This window comes from Coregonus clupeaformis, chromosome 39 (genome assembly GCF_020615455.1).
Source record: "Coregonus clupeaformis isolate EN_2021a chromosome 39, ASM2061545v1, whole genome shotgun sequence".
NCBI lineage: Eukaryota > Metazoa > Chordata > Actinopteri > Salmoniformes > Salmonidae > Coregonus > Coregonus clupeaformis.
This window is the reverse complement of record NC_059230.1, coordinates 19962879-19983478: the sequence shown is the minus strand read 5'-3', so window position 1 is coordinate 19983478 and position 20600 is coordinate 19962879. Positions and strand designations below refer to the sequence as shown.

Here is a 20600-nt window from a genome sequence, read left to right as displayed (position 1 = left end):
AATATATTCAAGAAAGCGTGTTCTTAAATGTTCACTTACAACTGAATCTACTCCTTCCTCAACAGCTCTTACCCTCTCAAGCAACCCTAGATCTATCACTAGCTGAGGGAGAAACCAAGGTGGGATAGCAGGAAGAACCACAGAGGTTCTAAACTCCCTCCCAAACAACCCCATCTCTCTCGCCATACCATTATCTATCCACCCAAAACTTGTTTTCAGATTTCACTCATGCTTCCAGCACTCTAGGAGCACCTTTTTTTGTAGGATGTGTGACCTGATGTCCATGTAGATTTACCCAATATGTCATGGTTAGCTGTTGTCTTCTTAACTTTAACAGCATCTCTCCCAACTCTACATGCAGCGCTGCCATCGGGGAGGTCCTGAGTGCTCCACAACATATTCTTAGGGCTTGGGCCTGGATTACATCTAGCTTTTAAAAAAAGATGTCTGAGATGCTGATCCATATGCTACACTTCCATAATCCGGTGATGACCTTGACAACACTGTATATATAATTGTCAATGCCATTCTATCTGCCCCCCACTCTATTCCTGACAGGCAACACATCACATTCAATATTTTATTTCCTTTGAAGCTTCTCTGTTAATATGCTCCGCCCATGTCATTCGAGTGTCAAACCAGACCCAAAGGAACCTAAAAACTCATACCCTCTCCAGATTCCTTCCGTACAAAGAACTACTTTTGTTTTCGTTTTGGTAGGTCATCACAATAGTGTGTTATTGCGGCCCACAATTTGGGGCGTTCCTGCATGTGGGCATTCCTGCAGGAACCCACCCGCCCTCGAGCATCCCATTGGTTTCTTCATGAACACCCCTGCCTCGAGCATCCCATTCGTTCCTGCATGAATGCCCCCCTCCCCTTCCTCAAGCAAGATATCTTCATGCTTGTGTGACACTTTTGAATGTGGGTCAAAAGGGAAATAAAAGTATTATCTGAGTTTTTCTCTCCCGCCTGCTGTGTACTGTAGGTGGGGGGCAACACCGGTAAACAGTGTCCTTTGCTCCTGCTTGCCCAACACCTGCTCTCACCGTTAACAGAACTGCGGGAAAACATTGCCGGGGCGAAGGACAGTGTCTATACCGGTGTCGCCCCAGGCCGTGTGCTAGCTAGCTTGCTAGTTAGCTAGCACACAGTGTCGCCCCCGACTGCTGTGTACCGGAGTCCTCCTTACTAGCTAGTGAGCACACAGTGTCCTACGCTCACGCCTGCCGAGCCCCGGGTAAACATTGCCCAACAGGCGGGGACGAAGGAATTGTCTACCGGTGTACGGCTAGCTAGCTACCGTTGTCACCCCCAGCCCTTCTTCTGTGTGGTTTGTCGGTGGTTGACATCAAACGTTATTGTGCATTACCGCCACCTACTGTACTGGAGTGCCGCCGCTTCCTGCATGTCCTACCTTAAGAATTGACCATAGAAGTACAAAGAGGGGTTCCTGCAGATGCATGAATGCCCACATGAAGGAACGCCCAGAATTGCGGGCCGCAATTGCACCCTTCTCAGTCGTCACCCTATCCATTTACTATTTGCATAATTTATCACATTTGCTGCGATAATAAGGGATACAGCTGATACGATATAGGATTTTATTTTATTTTATAATTTTCTTATTGTAAAATAAAAATTTCTACACGAGTCTTCCAAATCAGTTTAATCATGAATATGACCGTTATTGATAATATGAATATTAGCTTAACACTATTATTTATATTTTGCAAGTATGATGAATTACCGTTCGAATCAAAAATATCATGTTCTAGCTTACTTTAACTTGTTCAGCACATTATGTTCATCATAATCATGCTGGTGTCAGGGTCTTGTAGTTGCTTACAACGGCCACTAGATGGTAGTGTAGCCTCATTCCTGAAGCCTTGCTCAGGTTGAAATCAATCTTACCCCAGTGGTGGTAAATCTTATCCGCAGAAGGCCTGTTGGGGAACTTCTGTTACCGCCAGTCAATCACTCACCTCATTCCACCAATTACAGTCTTGGCAGAAGGCTATAACTAGTTGTGCTGACTGTGTACCTCGACAACTGGGTTTGAGATTTGAATAACCTCTGGGCTATGTGGTTGTCTTTGAATCTGGGACGTGTCTTTCCATGTTGATGATACTGTACCTTGGTTTGACTCTACGCCTAAGGGCCTGAAATAGTCAAACGGTGGTTCAAAGAGAATGAGTCAATGAGTACTAATGTTGAATTTCCGTCTCTCTGTCTCTGCCCACAGAAAAGCCATTTAGAGATCATGTCCAGACACTGACTGTAACACCACCAGTCTGTCTGGCCGCCCAGCGGAGAGCTGGCTGGGGGAGAGGGATCAGAGCCAGGTGGGCCACATTTGGGACATGAAGTCACTGGGGTGTGTGTTCGTGTGTGTGTATCTGTGGACGTGCGTTAGAGCCCTAGAATGGATTATAATATTATTATATAAACTTTAAGACAACTTTCATGTAAAACATTTTTTTCATGTTGACACATACCCTGTCATCATCACTGATAATTCCTGTTGTCACAACAATACATATTTCTTGGCCTCCTGAGTGGTGAGGCGTCACTACAGACCCGGGTTCGATCCCAGGCTGTGTCACAGCTGGCTGTGACCTGGAGACCCATGAGGCAACTCACAATTGGCCCAGCTTCGTCCGGGTTAGGAGAGGGTTTGGCCGGCTGGGATTTCCTTTTCCCATCGCGCTCTAGGGACTCCTTGTGGCGGGCCGGGCGCCTGCAAGCTGACTTCGGTCGCCAGCTGGACGGTGTTTCCTCCGACACATTGGTGCGGCTGACTTTCGGGTTAAGCGAGCAGTGTGTCAAGACGCAGTGTGGCTTGGCAGGGGTCGTGTTTTGGAGGACGCATGGCTCTCGACCTTCGCCTCTCCCGAGTCCATAGGAGAGTTGCAGCGATGGGACAAGACTGTAACTACAAAAAGGGGTAAAAACAAAAAAAACATTACACATTTCTCATGCGTTTGTAATGTATTTGTCATCAGGCCATCAGTCCCGTTTCATCAACATGAAAGAGAGGAGGATGGCATTGGCATTTCTCTACAAGTAGGGTGAGTCAACATGTTTTTTCCACTTGCACGAATGCACACACACACACACACACACACACACACACACACACACACACACACACACACACACACACACACACACACACACACACACACACACACACACACACACACACACACACACACACACACACACACACACACAAACTGTTTGTTACATGCAGTATGTTTTGTGGACTTCACTGGACAGATGTTGCTCTCCGGTTTTGTGATGAAACAAAGGTGTGGTTTAATTTATTCTGCCACTGTGTCTTCTTATTGTCTCAGCCTTTAGGCCTATATACCACAGTCACAAGGCATATGAACTAACAGGTTATAGAGCAAACAAAGCAATTATCACAACACATACGTTTTAATATGGCTTTTTGGGGGGCTTGGCTTCCCCAGTGATTTTACCCGGCAGTCACTAGCCTGGTCCCAGATCTGTTAGGGTACCTGGCAGTCACTAGCCTGGTCCCAGATCTGTTAGGGTACCTGGCAGTCACTAGCCTGGTCCCAGACCTGTTAGGGTACCTGGCAGTCACTAGCCTGGTCTCAGATCTTGTTAGGGTAACTGGCAGTCACTAGCCTGGTCCCAGATCTGTTAGGGTAACTGGCAGTCACTAGCCTGGTCCCAGATCTGTTAGGGTAACTGGCAGTCACTAGCCTGGTCCCAGATCTGTTAGGGTAACTGGCAGTCACTAGCCTGGTCCCAGATCTGTTAGGGTAACTGGCAGTCACTAGCCTGGTCCCAGATCTGTTAGGATAACTGGCAGTCACTAGCCTGGTCCCAGATCTGTTAGGGTAACTGGCAGTCACTAGCCTGGTCAGTAGCCAGCCTGGACTTCATTGTCATTGTCATTGTCAAGCTAAACATGTTTGGCATTACAATTCCATAAGGAGTTGGCAACAGAGCAGAAACAGACTGGCACCCAGGCTAGGCTGTCACCACCTTAGAAATAGCCGAACCCTACCTTAACCCCTAAATGAACAACAAATAACTAATGTACTAACTCATCAACTCTGACAATATAGCTCATATTTGTTCTTTGTAGCATGGCCATCTAGTGATTTGGTTGCTGTTGGCTAATCAGGAGAGACACCTGTAACTTCAATGACTGGGCCACGTTCAGTTGCCAAACGTTGTCAAACGTTGCAGATAGAAATTCCATTAATAGTGCTGACGTGATTCCTTGGGCAACATGTCGGAGAGGCACATCTGAACGTACCAAAACTTTTTGTCCTGCTGAATTCGCCCCTGGAGAAGGGGAACCTGTTCAGGAGGGTACAGAACAGTACAAAACATTCAGATATACACTACCGTTCAAAAGTTTGGGGTCACTTAGAAATGTCCTTGTTTTCCATGAAAACATACATGAAATTAGTTTGAATAGGAAATATAGCAAAATGAATAGGAAATGTAGTCATTCTAGTTGTCAATTTGTTGAGGTAATCTGAAGAGATTTCACCCCATGCTTCCTGAAGCACCTCCCACAAGTTGGATTGGCTTGATGGGCACTTCTTACGTACCATACAGTCAAGCTGCTCCCACAACAGCTCAATATGGTTGAGATCCGGTGACTGTGCTGGCCACTCCATTATAGACAGAATACCAGCTGACTGCTTCTTCCCTAAATAGTTATTGCATAGTTTGGAGCTGTGCTTTGGGTCATTGTCCTGTTGTAGGAGGAAATTGGCTCCAATCAAGTCCCGTCCACAGGGTATGGCATGGCGTTGCAAAATGGAGTGATAGCCTTCCTTCTTCAAGATCCCTTTTACCCTGTACAAATCTCCCACTTTACCACCACCAAAGCACCCCCAGACCATCACATTGCCTCCACCATGCTTGACAGATGGCATCAAGCACATTTTTTCATTTGGTCTGCATCTCACAGATGTTCTTCTTTGTGATCCGAACACCTCAAACTTCGATTCGTCTGTCCATAGCACTTTTTTACAATCTTCATCTGTCCAGTGTCTGTGATCTTTCGCCCATCTTTTCTTTTTATTGGACAGTCTGAGATATGGCTTTTTCTTTGCAACTCTGTCTAGAAGGTCAGCATCCCGGAGTCGCCTCTTCACTGTTGACGTTGAGACTGGTGTTTTGCGGGTACTATTTAATGAAGCTGCCAGTTGAGGACCTGTGAGGCGTCCGTTTCTCAAACTAGACACTCTAATGTATTTGTCCTCTTGCTCAGTTGTGCACCGGGGCCTCCCACTCCTCTTTCTATTCTGGTTAGAACCAGTTGCTCTGTTCTGTGAAGGGAGTAGTACACAGCGTTGTACGAGATCTTCAGTTTCTTGGCAATTTCTCGTATGGAATAGCCTTCATTTCTCAGAACAAGAATAGACTGACGAGTTTCAGAAGAAAGTTCTTTGTTTCTGGCCATTTTGAGCCTGTAATCGAACCCACAACTGCTGATGCTCCAGATACTCAACTAGTCTCAAGAAGGCCCGTTTTATTGCTTCTTTAATCAGCACAACAGTTTTCAGCTGTGCTAACATAATTGCAAAAGGGTTTTCTAATGATCGATTAGCTTTTAAAATGATAAACTTGGATTAGCAAACACAATGTGCCATTGGAACACAGGACTGATGGTTGCTGATAATGGGCCTCTGTACGCCTATGTAGATATTCCATTAAAAATCAGCTGTTTCCAGCTACAATAGCCATTTACAACATTAACAATGTCTACACTGTATTTCTGATCAATTTGATGTTATTTCAATTAACAAAAAAAGTGTTTTTCTTTCGAAAACAAGGACATTTCTAAGTGACCCCAAACTTTTGAACGGTAGTGTATATATCTTGTGTAGAAAAGATACGACTGTGGAATTGGAATTTGGATTATTTTCTGAATTGACTGGAATTGAAATGGAATTGACCCCAACCCTGCTGAGGTGTCAGCTCTATTCATTATATTTCTGTTTACAACATTTCTGAACATTTTATCTCACTGAACACACCTCAGCAGGGTTGGGGTCAATTCCATTTCAATTCCAGTCAATTCAGAAAATAAACCAAATTCCAATTCCACATTCTCCTCCATTGACAAGCATTAACGATAATTGGAATTTCAGCTTACTCACAGAATTGACTGGAATTGAAATGGAATTGACCCCAACCCTGCACCTCAGGTTTCACAACATGAGGTAACGTTAGAACTAGAGGAATTCTTAGTTGTTGTATTACGATGTCTCTCCCACACACTTTTCCTCCGTCATCCACTCCTCTTTCTCCCACTCTCCATCCGTTTATCAATGTGGGAACCCTCCTCCGCAGATTCACAAAGGATCTGTCCGGAACGTGTCCCTGATGCTAACTCTAGGTCAGGTCTTCTCTGGTCCGGGGCCGCCTCAGAGATGTCTCGGTTCCTAGCAGACACACACATACTTGGACGCATAGATACACGCACATACACATAGACGCATACCTAGATAGATGCACACACACACGCACGCACACGCACACACACACACAGGGTAATATGTGTGTGTGTGTGTGTGTGTGTGTGTGAGTTGGAAGCTCTATTTTAGCTCTGGTTTCGCAGAAACACTTCAGAAGAGAATGTGGAAAGCTCATGTTGTCCACGTGACTGAGGGTTGTTGTTGAGAAGGATGTGCTGCCGTGCACTGTATAATATCTGCACATTATCTAGATTTAGAGTACAGGGTATGTGGGTGTTCATGCAAGTTTGTGCATGTCATTTCTGTTCTTGCACAGTACACGTGTGGCAAATCCCTCTGTGTGCACAGTACACGTGTGGCAAATCCCTCTGTGTATACAGTACACGTGTGTGCTCCTGTGAAGGCATAATGTGTTAGAATCCCAAATGGCATCTTATTCCCTATTTAGTGCACTACTTTTGCCCAGGGCCCATAGGGTGCCATAAAGGATGCACCCTATGTGTATGAAACATTTCTTCCCACTCTTGTTGCCTTATCATAAATTAATATATATATTTTTTTTTGTACACCGCATTGATCCAACATACACTACATACAGTGTTCAGAGCTGTCATCGAGGCAAAGGGTGACTATTTGAACAATCTCAAATATAAAATATGTTTTGATTTGTTTACCATATGTGTTATTTCATAGTTTTGATGTCTTCACTATTATTCTACAATGTAGAACATAGTAAAACAAATAAAGAAAAACCCTTGAATGAGAAGGTGTTCTAGAACTTTTGACTGGTACTGTATGTGTATCAAATGCCTGTGTGTACCAAACGTGTGTAGAACCAACATGTTTATACAGCATTTGAGGATGTGTGTGTGTCTCTGAGAATGTGTACATGAAATCCAAACTGTAAGTGTGTGTGTGAGCTGCCCAGTGAGAGCCCAATGTGTGTGTGTGTGTGTGTATGGTGGGAAGAAGCGCAAACCCAACCAAGCCCACAGATGGCCCCTGCTGGCTTGAACGGCATGTGAGAGGAACGCTAGGGAGGTCCGAGCCCCCCCTCCGCACAGCCTCAGACCCTGTGACCGTCCACCCCCTCCAGCTGTGGTCACAACAGACCCTTTGTCCACCCCTGCCATATGAACCAGTTATATAAGACGGACTGTGAGTGAGATCACCATCTATGTACCAATCAAGCCACTGCCTGCTGCCTGCCCGCCTGCCTGTCCGCCTTTCTCCGGCCCTCTCTCACTCTCTCTACTGTACATGTTGTTTGTGAGGAGAGAGAGAGAGAGAGGGAGAAAGAGAGAGAGCGTGTGAGAGGGAGAGAGAGCGAGAGGGAGAGAGAGAGAGAGGGAGAGAGAGAGAGAGAGAGAGAGAGAGAGAGAGAGAGAGAGAGAGAGAGAGAGAGAGAGAGAGAGAGAGAGAGAGAGAGAGAGAGAGAAGAAGGGAGAGCGAGAGAGAGAGAGAGAGAGGGAGAGGAAGGGAGAGAAAAGAAGGGAGAAGGAGAGGAAGGGAGAGAGGTAATCCAGGGGCAGGGTACAGTATGACCCTAGGCTAAGCTCTCTGTCTGAGAAAGAATTTAGACTCCAACAAACTATCAGAGCCATGATAAAGGATTTCAGAGTTACTACAAAACCAAAGTTTGGCCAATGGTGTATTGCTTATGGCACTCCTTAAAGGGGCACTTCACCACTATAACTGTCATACTATACTGTAGCCAATTTGGGCAGCAGCCTACATGAGACCATTGTAAAATGCATGATCATTTTAAATGACATCAGAAACCAAGTCAACAACTACAATCCACCTGAACTCTCAACATTTCAAACCACCAGCCCATGACCCAACTAAGACAACACTTTGTTTAATACATTTAATAGTGCACTTGACCGTGATTAATCTGTACAGAAATAATATTAATAATACAAAATATAAAACACATTTCTAATTTCTGTAACTTAAGCGTAACATTTACAATAAAATAAACACGGTACAAAAAACATATCTGAGGTATAAATATATTGAGACTTTAAATTAACTGTCATTGTCATACTCATATTTGGCAGCATACAAACAATGTACACACACGTTTAACAAAACAACACAATGGCTTAGCAAATGAGTCATACACTGAACAGAGAATGTATCATTTTGAACACGGTGCCCAAATCCGGCCTGGATGTTGCTATTAGTCTTCTACTTCATTTAAGGTAACACAAACAGACAGACACACATGCAGAAAAGAAACCTGCACATATAGATTATTTTTCCTTCCTTAAACCATACAAACTTTCTCTGCACTTTCTTCTCCTCTGTTTACAGTAAAACCTGTAAAATCCCACACCTTTATAAAAGGACCTTCTCTTTTCTTTGTTTTCTATTCATTTCTTCACTTCTTTTTCTGTTTTTCTTTCCCCCCGCTGGGTTTTTGGTGAAGCAGAATACTATCTTGACTGCTCTTTTGTACATCGTACTACAAAAGTAATAACAGGAAGTGTTCCTTTAATCAATGTTTAGCCTACAAATGGCGGCCATTTTGAAATCCTAGCCATGTTGATTGTTGAGTATTCTCTGTGCTCTTTTTTAAGCAGTGAAATCAGTCAAAATTCTCTGTGACTGTCTGCTTTCTTTAAGCTTTGTTTTGACTAAAGATTTGGTCCATCAGAATCTAAGTCTCCATTTTAGTTTTTGGGGCGACTTTAACCCTCTCAACCAATTGGTGTTCCGGCCACCATTTTGCTTCTGTTCCATCATCTAAACCCACTCTAGCTAGCTTTCCTTACTGTCATTTAACCAAATATCAACTCACCATACCCCACTTATCAATCCAAACTCAGATATTGCATATTTTCAATACATTCACACAACTGTTAGCCCATATTATCCATCCATTCTCCATCCATCGAATGATACATTATCTTCCTGAAAGCAATGTTGCGGACATTGCCTCTGCTGTAACAGGATAAAAACACTTGTCCACGCGTACACACACACACACACACACACACACACACACACACACACACACACACACACACACACACACACACACACACACACACACACACACACACACACACACACACACACACACACACACACACACACAGGAAACAGGAAAAAGAAACATGAACAGGTGCAGGATATAGTATATACACACTATAGTGCAGCTGGGAGCCAGTGCATTAAATATGTCTAATTAATCAACCATTCGTTACACACACACACACACGCACACACACTAACCTTCTCTCTTCTCAGAAGCTCCCCCTTCCCTATAGATTGTCTCTTTTTACTAAACCGTGACATCACATCCTGTGACGGTGATGTCACATCCTCTCTGTAAAGGTATTATGCTTTTTGGGATGAGTAACACCCTACTTCCATTTCAGACGCATTTACTTTGGTGGTGCGGCCCGCCACGCACCACTTAGCACAACAACCATAACACAACTCTGAAAGAACTTTGAGGGTCCATGTTCGTTCCTGTCCTAGCATGACCCCTCGGAGGCAGTAACACCACCTGGTCGATGATGACAGTCTACGGATGACGACAAAGTCTGTTCAAAGTCTCTCTGTCCAGGACACAACGGTCAGTCTGTCAAGAGCTTGAATCATGTCAATGAGCCAATGGGTTGTCCTCCCCAGTCAACCCCAACCAGCATCAGGGCTGTAGCGAATTAGGGGGTGAGGTGGGGGGTGCATAGAGAGTCTTTCGGGGTCCAGGGTGTCGACCCTTCTTGTGACTTTGGTCCCCAAGTCAAGTGGAGCTGCCTGTCCCTCCCTTATCCATCTGGGTGGTGAAGGACTGGCGTATCCGCACCACCTCGCTGGCACACAGGTTTCCATACAGTTTATTGTACCACTCTGGGAACCGACCCCTGGAAACAGAGAGACGGAGAGGGGACACTCTTTAGTATCAGACCAGAGTTACTTTGATTTAGAGAGGAGATGTTTAAGTATCAGACCAGAGTTACTTTGATTTAGAGAGGAGATGTTTTAGTTTCAGACCAGGCTCACAGAGTTACTTTGATTTAAAGCTCACCTCTAGTTCTACTGGTTCTATTCTACTGGTTCTATTCTACTGGTTCTATTCTACTGGTTCTATTAGTTGACTTCTACTGTTCCTATCCTATTGGTTCTATTCTACTGGTTCTATTCTACTGGTTCTACTAGTTGAGTTCTACTGGTTCTATTATACTGGTTCTATTATACTGGTTCTATTCTGCTGGGTCAGCTGACTCACCTGCAGTCGACCCTGGAGATGTGTGTGAGGCGGGACTTATTGCTGCCGCAGGGCTCGATGAAGTAACGTGAGGTGAGCACATTGGCCCGCACACCCAGTAACGCTGCCCCGTCATGGTCCACTGAGGTAGACACCAACGCACACGCTCCCTTAGGTAGGTCTGTCACCCACATCCTGAAGTAGAGAGAAGAAGAGTTGTTTTATGAAAGGCATAAAAGAAGGAAATAAATAATGAATGAATGAAACAAACAAAACAAAAAGGGAAGGTACAGGCGTGGGAAGGTACAGTTGAAGTCGGAAGTTTCCATACACCTTAGCCAAATACATTTAAACTCAGTTTTTCACAATTCCTGACATTTAATCCTAGTAAAGATTCCCTGTTTTAGGTCAGTTAGGATCACCACTTTATTTTAAGAATGTGAAATGTCAGAATAATAGTAGAGAGAATGATTTATTTCAGCTTTTATTTCTTTCATCACATTCCCAGTGGGTCAGAAGTTTAAATACACTCAATTAGTATTTGGTAGCGTTGCCTTTAAATTGTTTAACTTGGGTCAAATGTTTCGGGTAGCCTTCCACAAGCTTCCCACAATAAGTTGTGTGAATTTTGGCCCATTCCTCCTGACAGAGCTGGTGTAACTGAATCAGGTTTGTAGGCCTCCTTTGCTCGCATACGCTTTTTCAGTTCTGCCCACAAATGTTCTATAGGACTGAGGTCAGGACTTTGTGATGGCCACTCCAAACCCTTGACTTTGTTGTCCTTAAGCCATTTTGCCACAACTTTGGAAGTATGCTTGGGGTCATTGTCCATTTGGAAGACCCATTTGCGACCAAGCTTTAACTTCCTGACTGATGTCTTGAGATGTTGCTTCAATATATTCACATCACATACCGTAGTCTGGCTTTTTTATGGTGGTTTTGGAGCAGTGGCTTCTTCCTTGCTGAGCGGCCTTTCAGGTTATGTCGATATAGGACTCGTTTTACTGTGGATATAGATACTTTTGTACCTGTTTCTTCCAGCATCTTCACAAGGTACTTTGCTGTTGTTCTGGGATTGATTTGCACTTTTCACACCAAAGTACGTTCATCTCTAGGAGACAGAACGCGTCTCCTTCCTGAGCGGTATGACGGCTGCGTGGTCCCATGGTGTTTATACTTGCGTACTATTGTTTGTACAGATGAACGTGGTACCTTCAGGTGTTTGGAAATTGCTCCCAAGGATGAACCAGACTTGTGGAGGTCTACAATTCATTTTCTGAGGTCTTGGCTGACTTCTTTTGATTTTCCCATAATGTCAAGCAAAGAGAAACTGATTTTGAAGGTAGGCCTTGAAATACATCCACAGGTACAACTCCAATTGACTCAAATGATGTCAATTAGCCTATCAGAAGCTTCTAAAGCCATGACATCATTTTCTGGAATTTTATAAGCTGTTTAAAGGCACAGTCAACTTAGTGTATGTAAACTTCTGACCCAGTGGAATTGTGATACAGTGAATTATAAGTGAAATAATCTGTCTGTAAACAATTGTTGGAAAAATGAATTGTGTCATGCACAAAGTAGATGTCCTAACCGACTTGCCAAAACGATAGTTTGTTAGCAAGACATTTGTGGAGTGGTTGAGGAACCAAAAAGGGTTTTTCTATGGAGATTGCTTCAAGAACCCTTTTAGGGTGTGGGGAAAGCCTCAGTCTTCTACCTGAGCACGAGGTGGTCTCTGGTGGGGTGGGGGGCCATGGTGTTCCTGGTGTACTGATACACCTCTGTGCGCTCGCCCAGCGTCTCCACCACACGGCTCTCCATCAGGTCCTCGTCCCAGCGCCCCTGCTCCCGGAGGACCCGCGTCAGCACCTCCTCAGGACCCGCAGGCACCTCCACGGACGCCTTCCATAGGCGCAGCGGCGAGCCGTCGTTGACCTAAGAGTCGGAAAACGAAAGAGATAATCTTTTAATACTTTTGTAAAAACATATCTGTAAAATATATTTTATTGACGAGTTTAAGGGCAACAACGTTTTTGGGGGAAACAGCTTGGATGCTAATGCTAATGATACACTGTAATGATGTAATGTTGAAACTAGCGCTACGCAGGCTCTGGGAAAGAAGGCCCAGGTCTTGCACCATGATTGGGAACATAACTGTAAGGGCAGTGTTGTAATCACAACAACCCAAAGCCTCTCTCCTTATCTTAGACTAGTCAGCTGCCTTCCTTCAAGAGGCCTTGTGACTGGGAAGCTTATTGGCAAAGAGATAACCACAATGATGGCCTCTACACTGGACAGGATGTGTTAGCTTGGGAGCAAGCTGGGCAGTGCGTGTGTGTGTGTGTGTGTCCAGCGAGCCCCTTGACAAGCTGATGTCATCCTGGGGCCAGAGTAAGGGGGGTGGGGGTACCTCTGGGCCAAGCTAGTTTCACACAGACCTGTTTCTACACAGGAAATACTAACTGGTGCTTTTCCATTACACAACGAGAGAGAGAGAGAGAGAGAGAGAGAGAGAGAGAGAGAGAGAGAGAGGTGGAATACACTAGGCTTTATGCCAGCATTTTCTAAACAACAAAATAAGTAATGTATGTCATCCTTCATACTAACTTAACTTCCATATAAGGACAATAAAGTGAACATGAACATATAATAAAAAGACAAGATCCAGCCTCCATAGAATAGAAGTGAATAGATACTATCCATCCCTCTATCCATACCTTCTTGTACGCCAGCTCGGCGTGTTCTGGCGTGGAGCAGCTGTCGTAACCTTTGAACTTGTCCTTGGCCTCTTTGAGGAGGGCGTCCAGGCTGTCCTGGAGGTAGGTCCTGTGTCCCATGGGGCCGCCAGCACCCCCGGCACCCCCAGAGGAACCCCCTAGCTCCTCCAGCTTCAAGGGGATCAGGGCCTGCTCCTGGTACGAGTTTCTGCAGCGACTCATCTCTTCTGGGATCTGAGGGGGGAGAGAGGAGGGAATAGTTTATTAGTTTATCATACAATTACAAGGATTATACAATTATACAATGACATAAAATGAATGAGAGGAGAGAGGGCCGTTAGGACAGCTTCAGATGATGAGCACTAATACCGGCGTGTTGAGTTGCCAGATGTGTGAAATACCAGTGTTCAAGATCAAACTTGTTTGTGGTCATCATGCACGTACATGTACAGCTTTGCACATTAATAAATTGATGGGTGAATGGACAAACAGACCTACAGATAAAAAAGGAATTCTACAATAACTGGCAAATCGTGATCAGACAATCAGATCTGTCATAAACAACGATAAGTCATCCAATCCCTTATCAACTTGTCCTTTATCTGCCAACCCCATCCTGAGTCAAATCAGACCGTATTAAGGAATTGGAAACTCCACAAGAAATCAGTGTGAGACAAAGATAAAGGAGTCCTAATATGGAAGCTTAGAGCATCCTGTTTTTCTCATTTCACTGTCTGTCTGTCTGTCTGTCTGTCTGTCTGTCTGTCTGTCTGTCTGTCTGTCTGTCTGTCTGTCTGTCTGTCTGTCTGTCTGTCTCTCTGTCTCTCTCTCTCTCTCTCTCTCTCTCTCTCTCTCTCTCTCTCTCTCTCTCTCTCTCTCTCTCTCTCTCTCTCTCTCTCTCTCTCTCTCTCTCTCTCTCTCTCTCTCTCTCTCTCTCTCTCTCTCTCTCTCTCTCTCTCTCTCTCTCTCTCTCTCTGTGTTGAGAATGCTATTTACTGGTCATGTTCAATGCTAATTGCTAGCATCCGCCAAAGGTTCTTTATGAATTAATCTAATATGTTTTTTTACTCTTTTACTGAAAATAAATGGACTCCAGAATCCAGATCCTTGTAATATAATGTTAGGCAGTGTGTAGCCCCATCATGTCATAACAGCTTTCTTTCATAACAGCTTTTTGAGCCGATTGATTCGGGCCGGACTGGTACCAAAATTGGAGTCGACCTGCAGACATTCATTATTTCTCTCTTAACCAATCAAGTGCTTCCTCCCTTTGAACATCGAGCCCCCTGATTAGCCGAGATCGGTCAAGGGGATTGTGGGTTTTGCGGTGCTACACAGTACGGCTTACTGTATTTCTCCCCCTTACGTAACTACAATACCGAACATTCCATAGGGCTAAGTCAGTGTGCGACGGGTAAACAGAAGCATGGAGATTGATCAGTGGGATTGTGGGTTTTGTGGCACTACAAAACAGCGTACTGTATTCCATCAACTAGGCTATTAGTCTTATGTAACTACAGTACCCAACATTCCAAAGGGCTCAGCGAGTGCAACGGGTAAACACAAACGTGGCGTAAGACCCGGTCAGGTAAGACGTGGGGCAGAGAGGGCTTGGCTACTTGACTAAGACGATTTGTTTTGATGTAATAATAACAATGTTCCAATAACACACGGACAGAAAAACAACCTCGGATCCGGATCAGAGGGGCTTTCGGAACTGAGACCAACTTGTTTTACGAGAACAACGTTGTACCAACACCAATCGAACACTCTGACTTTAGCGTAGGCCGTCAGAGCACAGTAGTGTTCATGTGCTGTGTGCATACAGTTGAACATAATGTGAGGTTCTCGTCAGAGACTGTAGAAAGGTGTGGAGGTGATGTGAGGTTGTATTGAGGTTCTGGTGAGGTTCTAGGTTCAGACACGTACCCTGAAGAGCTTCCTGCACTCCTGGATCATGTGTGCCAGGCCGTGGGTGGCGGCCAGGTTCTCGTTGAGGTCCCTCTGGTCAGGTTTACCCAGCGGCTGCTTCCTGTTCATTACCCTATCACAACACACCAGGAAGACAAACACACAGGACAGTTAGTCATGTCCATTAGTGAGACAGAGAGAGGAGAGGAGAGGAGAGGAGAGGAGAGGAGAGGAGAGGAGAGGAGAGGAGAGGAGGGAGGGAATGAGAGAGAGCCAGACAGGTGAGGTCTCTCTCCCTCTCTCTTCCTCTCTCTCTCTCTCTCTCTCTCTCTCTCTCTCTCTCTCTCTCTCTCTCTCTCTCTCTCTCTCTCTCTCTCTCTCTCTCTCTCTCTCTCTCTCTCTCTCTCTCTCTCTCTCTCTCTCTCTCTCTCTCTCTCTCTCTCTCTCTCTCTCTCTCTCTCTCTCTCTTTCCCTCCTCAGCTCTCTCTCCCTCTCTCTTCCTCTTTCTCTCTCTCTCTCTCTCTCTCTCTCTCTCTCTCTCTCTCTCTCTCTCTCTCTCTCTCTCTCTCTCTCTCTCCCCTCTCTCCTTCCCCTACATACAGTAATATTCCGCTCTATAGCTATAGTTTGTCAGCCTCTCCTCCTCTCATCCTGTTGTGAGGCTGGGCAGCGTATTACACATTGTGTAAGCTTCTAATGCAGGTCATTATGTGGCCATTTATACTGAGTCAAGACAAAGAAAGGAGTTAGGGTTGGTCACACACACACACACTCTCTCTCCTAGCTCCCCACGACACCCCAACACCCTTCACCCCTGCCCACCGTGGCGAGGAGCTCTCCTTGCGCCTCAGCGTGTTAAGGTGGAAGAGCGAGGGTGCCAGACAGACGGCCAGGTTGGCGCAGGTCATCTGGTTCTCTGCCACGGCGGCGGTGACGTCGCTCAGCAGGCACAGGAGGGTCTGCAGCGCCTCGCGGCTCTCGTCTGGCAGCAGCAGTACAGCCGCCCGCGCAGCCTGAAGACGCAGCTCCTTGGGCATGTCTGAGGGAATCACATTCATTTCAGTTCTGTTCTGTTTTTATTTTTAACCTTTATTTAACTAGGCAAGTCAGTTTAGAACAAATTCTTATTTACACTGACGGCCTACACCGGCCAAACCCGGACGACGCTGGGCCAATTGTGCGCCGACCTATGGGACTCCCAATCACGGCCGGTTGTGATACAGCCTGGAATCAAACCAGGGGGTCTGTAGTGACGCCTCAAGCACTGAGATGCAGTGCCTTAGACCACTGCACCACTCAGGAATTGAACTGTTTGGTTCAGTTCAATTCAGTTCAGCTCAATAAAAAAAAATATATATATACTTTGTTGAATTTTGACAAGATGCAAAATGGTCTCTGACGTGGCTCACATACAATGTAAAGGGTTTATCATGAATTTCAGACAGCTGGTTGCCAGCTAGTTACTGTATTTCTGCATGTCTTATTACAGTGCTGTATGATGACAATACTGCACCAGTAAATGCTATTGTAAATGCTATAAACTTCATTGATGGATTCCCAGAGGGCATTTGACATTGTTTTACTGTAATTACATGGTACAGTTACTCATGCCAGCAGACTGTCAATGATATTGATTTATATTAAATAATGAACATTAACTAGCTGTTTGTATTTCTAACACAAATGTACTAGTGAGTCATGGAGAGCTGTGGCAAAGGAGAGTCCTCCCTCCCTCCCTCCCTCCCCTCCCTCCCTCCCTCCCTCCCTCCCTCCCTCCCTCCCTGGCCTGGCTGACAGACATGCACCTACAGCTCTCTGGGAGGCTATGTGTGTGTTCCTCTTCCACCATATCTTAGATGAGTGTGTGTATATATTATGGGTGTTCATATGTGTACCTGTCAATGTAAAGTTTCTGTTTGTATGTGTGTGTGTGTGTGGATTATATAGTGTGCGTCTGTCTCGCTCTGTCCTTACATTGGTAGATCTGCAGGAAGGTCTCAGACAGTTTGCTGGTGAGCAGCGGCTCTGGAAGGTCCCGGAAATACTGCTTCAGCATGTCGGCCACGTCGTAAGCCGATTGGCCCTCGTAGCTGACTCCGCCTCCGTCGGCGCCGCACGCCTCGTTCATCTGACGGAGCGCCTGAATACGTGATTTAACCCCCGACTTCCTGAAGAGACCCACCTGGAAGGGTAGAGAGAGATAGAGAGAGAGAGAGAGAGAGAGAGAGAGAGAGAGAGAGAGAGAGAGAGAGAGAGAGAGAGAGAGAGAGAGAGAGAGAGAGAGAGAGAGAGATTGTTGATGTCATTTTTGTTATTACCTGGAACAAGATCTGATGATTATCAATTCAAACCCACATTCTCATCTTTCAAGAGCAATGTTGTTTTTTGAATTATGGGGAAAACCCGGTTAGCAATTTTGATTGAATAAGGGGCCCATCGTCAATAAGTAGCTCAGTGGTTACATCACAAAACTGTTCAGTGTACTTTTAAGAGGATGCCATGGACGCATCCCAAATGGCACCTGATTCCCTATGGGCCCTGGTCAGAGGTAATGGAGTAGGTTAGCATTTGGTTTGGGACATAGCCCATGAAATCCATTAGAATTCTTGAGGAGAGGGTTCTTTCTGTTGGACTTAATCAATGGCCTTTTTAAGTTAATGGTTTTACAAAATGGGAGGAAAAAGAGCTCTGGCTTGAGGAGCCGAAATACTTTCCGTGAGCTTTCACCATTTTCAAACAGAGGCCTGTTGTCCAGTTTAGGAGAGCATGCCATCCCTCATTCTCTCTTCTGTTCCTCCATCCCTCCCACCCCCTCTCTCCCCCCCCTCTCTCTCCCTCTCTCTCTCTCTCTCTCTTTCTCGCTCTCTGTTGCCATAGCAATCCCTTGGCTCTCTCTCTCTCTCTTAAACAGACTGACAAAGGTGATTAAACAGCTGGAAACTTTTGACTCTCCCCAGGTCTCCTTGTGTGTGTGTGTGTGTGTGTGTACACGTATGTGTGTGTGTGTGTGTGTGTGTGTGTGTACACGTATGTGTGTGTGTGTGTGTGTAACACAGTGTGAATATTTCACAGGCCGTTTTTCCATAATTCCAACTCTGACAAAAGGACAGATTCTTCCAGGGAAATATACAACTATGCGACCAGGAGACTAAGCTTGTCTAGGAGCTAAAGAGAGAAAGAGAGAGAGAGAGAGAGAGAGAGAGAGAGAGAGAGAGAGAGAGAGAGAGAGAGAGAGAGAGAGAGAGAGAGAGAGAGAGGGGGCAGTAGACGGAGAGACCCTTGTACTTGCATACCTGTACAGCTGATGACCTGATAGGAGAGGGGGGGAGTGTGTGTATGTTAGTGAAGTGTGTTATGTGTGGGTGTGTATAAGTGAGTTTTAGAGAGAGAGAGACAGATGTGTATGTGTGTGCAGGTTGTGTAATGGGGCTTGAGGAGACAGACAGACAGGCAGACAGGCAGACAGGTTAGACAGGTTAGACAGGTAGACAAGTTAGACAGACTGTTTGTACCTGGTCTAGACATTGGCTGCGTAGGTAACGCATGGCCTGTTGAATGCTCTGGGTAGGGGGCTGACCCGTGCGCTGGACGTTAATTAGCAGAGGCACTCCAAACACATTTCGGTCTTTGTAGTCCCGCACCTTGATCCGCTTCATAAACTTTGGCACAGCCCTGCAACACACACACATAGAGGGACAGGTTAAACAGCTAATAGCAACACACACACAGAACAGACACACACATGCACACAGAACAGACACGTATGCACACACAAACGAGCACACTCACACACGGTTTTGCAACGGGAGTAAAGTAGACGTTGGACTTTGACCCCGACTCTGTCACTGTACTAACAAAGCAGCGGTAACGTTGTAAATGTCCACTACAGAAAGCAGCCAACATGCTGACTACCACACACAGCATACTAAAATCCAACCGCTACATTCCAGGGTTCTACTACTCTGGTCCTGGACGGATGGCTACTGGGTGTATGTGTGTGTGCAGGGTTTCATTCCAGCCCGACAATAATACACCTGATGTGTGTGCAGGGGTTCATTCCAGCCCAACAGTAATACACCTGCTGTGTGTGCAGGGTTTCATTCCATCCCGACAATAATACACCTGCTGTGTGTGCAGGGTTTCATTCCAGCCCAACAGTAATACACCTGCTGTGTGTGCAGGGTTTCATTCCAGCCCAACAGTAATACACCTGCTGTGTTGTGGAGGCTGGAACAAAAGCCCTCTGGAGCTGGAGAAGCCTGCACTGTTCAATTAAACAGGATTTGACAGCATGGGGTCCCTTAGACCTACACCTAAAACGCCATAGATAGTTGAAATGAGAATTGGTTCTCAACTGACAAACCTAATAAATAAAGGTTCAACAATAAACAAATGGAATGAGCAGTAGATTACTGCTACTGTGAATCACCAATGCTAACATTTAGCTACATTAGCATAGGCACGCTTCACGCTACCACCTAGCTAAGGTGGGGGTTTTCCATGAGAAAAGGAGAACTTGAAAACGCATTGTGTGTGTGTGTATGTGTGTGTATGTATATGTGTGTGTAGGAAACTTCCAGAAGCCGAGGTAGGTTCTACAGAAGCCTAGCTTTCTCCACCTTTATGAGAGGGAGGATAAACACTGGGGCCGAAAGACAATAGGAACCAGGAGAGAGGAGGGGAAGGGAGGAGGGGTTAAGGGGGGTGGGAGAGGGAGGAGGGGGCATGGAGGAGGGGGTAAGGGGGGTGGGAGAGAGAGGAGGGGAAGGGAGGAGGGGGGTAGGGGGTGGGAGAGGGAGGAGGGGGGCATGGAGGAGGGGGTAAGGGGGGTGGGAGAGAGAGGAGGGGAAGGGAGGAGGGGTGGGGGGGGAGAGGGAGGAGGGGGGCATGGAGAGGTAAGGGTGGGAGAGAGAGGAGGGGAAGGGAGGAGGGTGTGGGGGTGGGGGTGGGTTCGTAATGGTGTATACATCCGCATCCGCACTTTGTGTTTGTGCCTCAAGCCCCTAACACTGACCGTTTCACTGTGTGTGTGTGTGTGTGTGTGTGTGTGTGTGTGTGTGTGTGTGTGTGTGTGTGTGTGTGTGTGTGTGTGTGTGTGTGTGTGTATGTGTGTGTGTGTGTGTGTTTGTGTGTCACTGAACGTCAGGTCTTCTACCACTCTCCGGGATTGTATAATGGTTTTACAAGAGCACACATGTTTATGGGTGTGTATGTATCGGTGTGCTTTTAAGTGTGTGTGTGTGTGTGTGTGTGTGTGTGTGTGTGTGT

General features: G+C 45.8%; 1 protein-coding gene across 2 annotated transcripts in view; it reads right to left on the bottom strand.

Moving 5' to 3' along the window:
* Positions 1–8334: 8334 nt before the first annotated feature.
* Positions 8335–20600, bottom strand: part of dlc1 (DLC1 Rho GTPase activating protein) — a 115317-nt gene continuing 103051 nt past the window's right edge. For both annotated transcript variants that reach the window (XM_045211983.1, XM_045211984.1), the window contains 8 exons: positions 18845–19004; positions 17307–17514; positions 16155–16371; positions 15351–15465; positions 13422–13655; positions 12422–12639; positions 10723–10896; positions 8335–10357 (listed from right to left, as the gene is read on the bottom strand). In XM_045211983.1, the coding sequence (XP_045067918.1) occupies positions 10237–10357; positions 10723–10896; positions 12422–12639; positions 13422–13655; positions 15351–15465; positions 16155–16371; positions 17307–17514; positions 18845–19004 (1447 nt within the window). In that variant the 3' untranslated portion in view covers positions 8335–10236. The remainder of the gene's footprint in view (positions 10358–10722; positions 10897–12421; positions 12640–13421; positions 13656–15350; positions 15466–16154; positions 16372–17306; positions 17515–18844; positions 19005–20600) is intronic.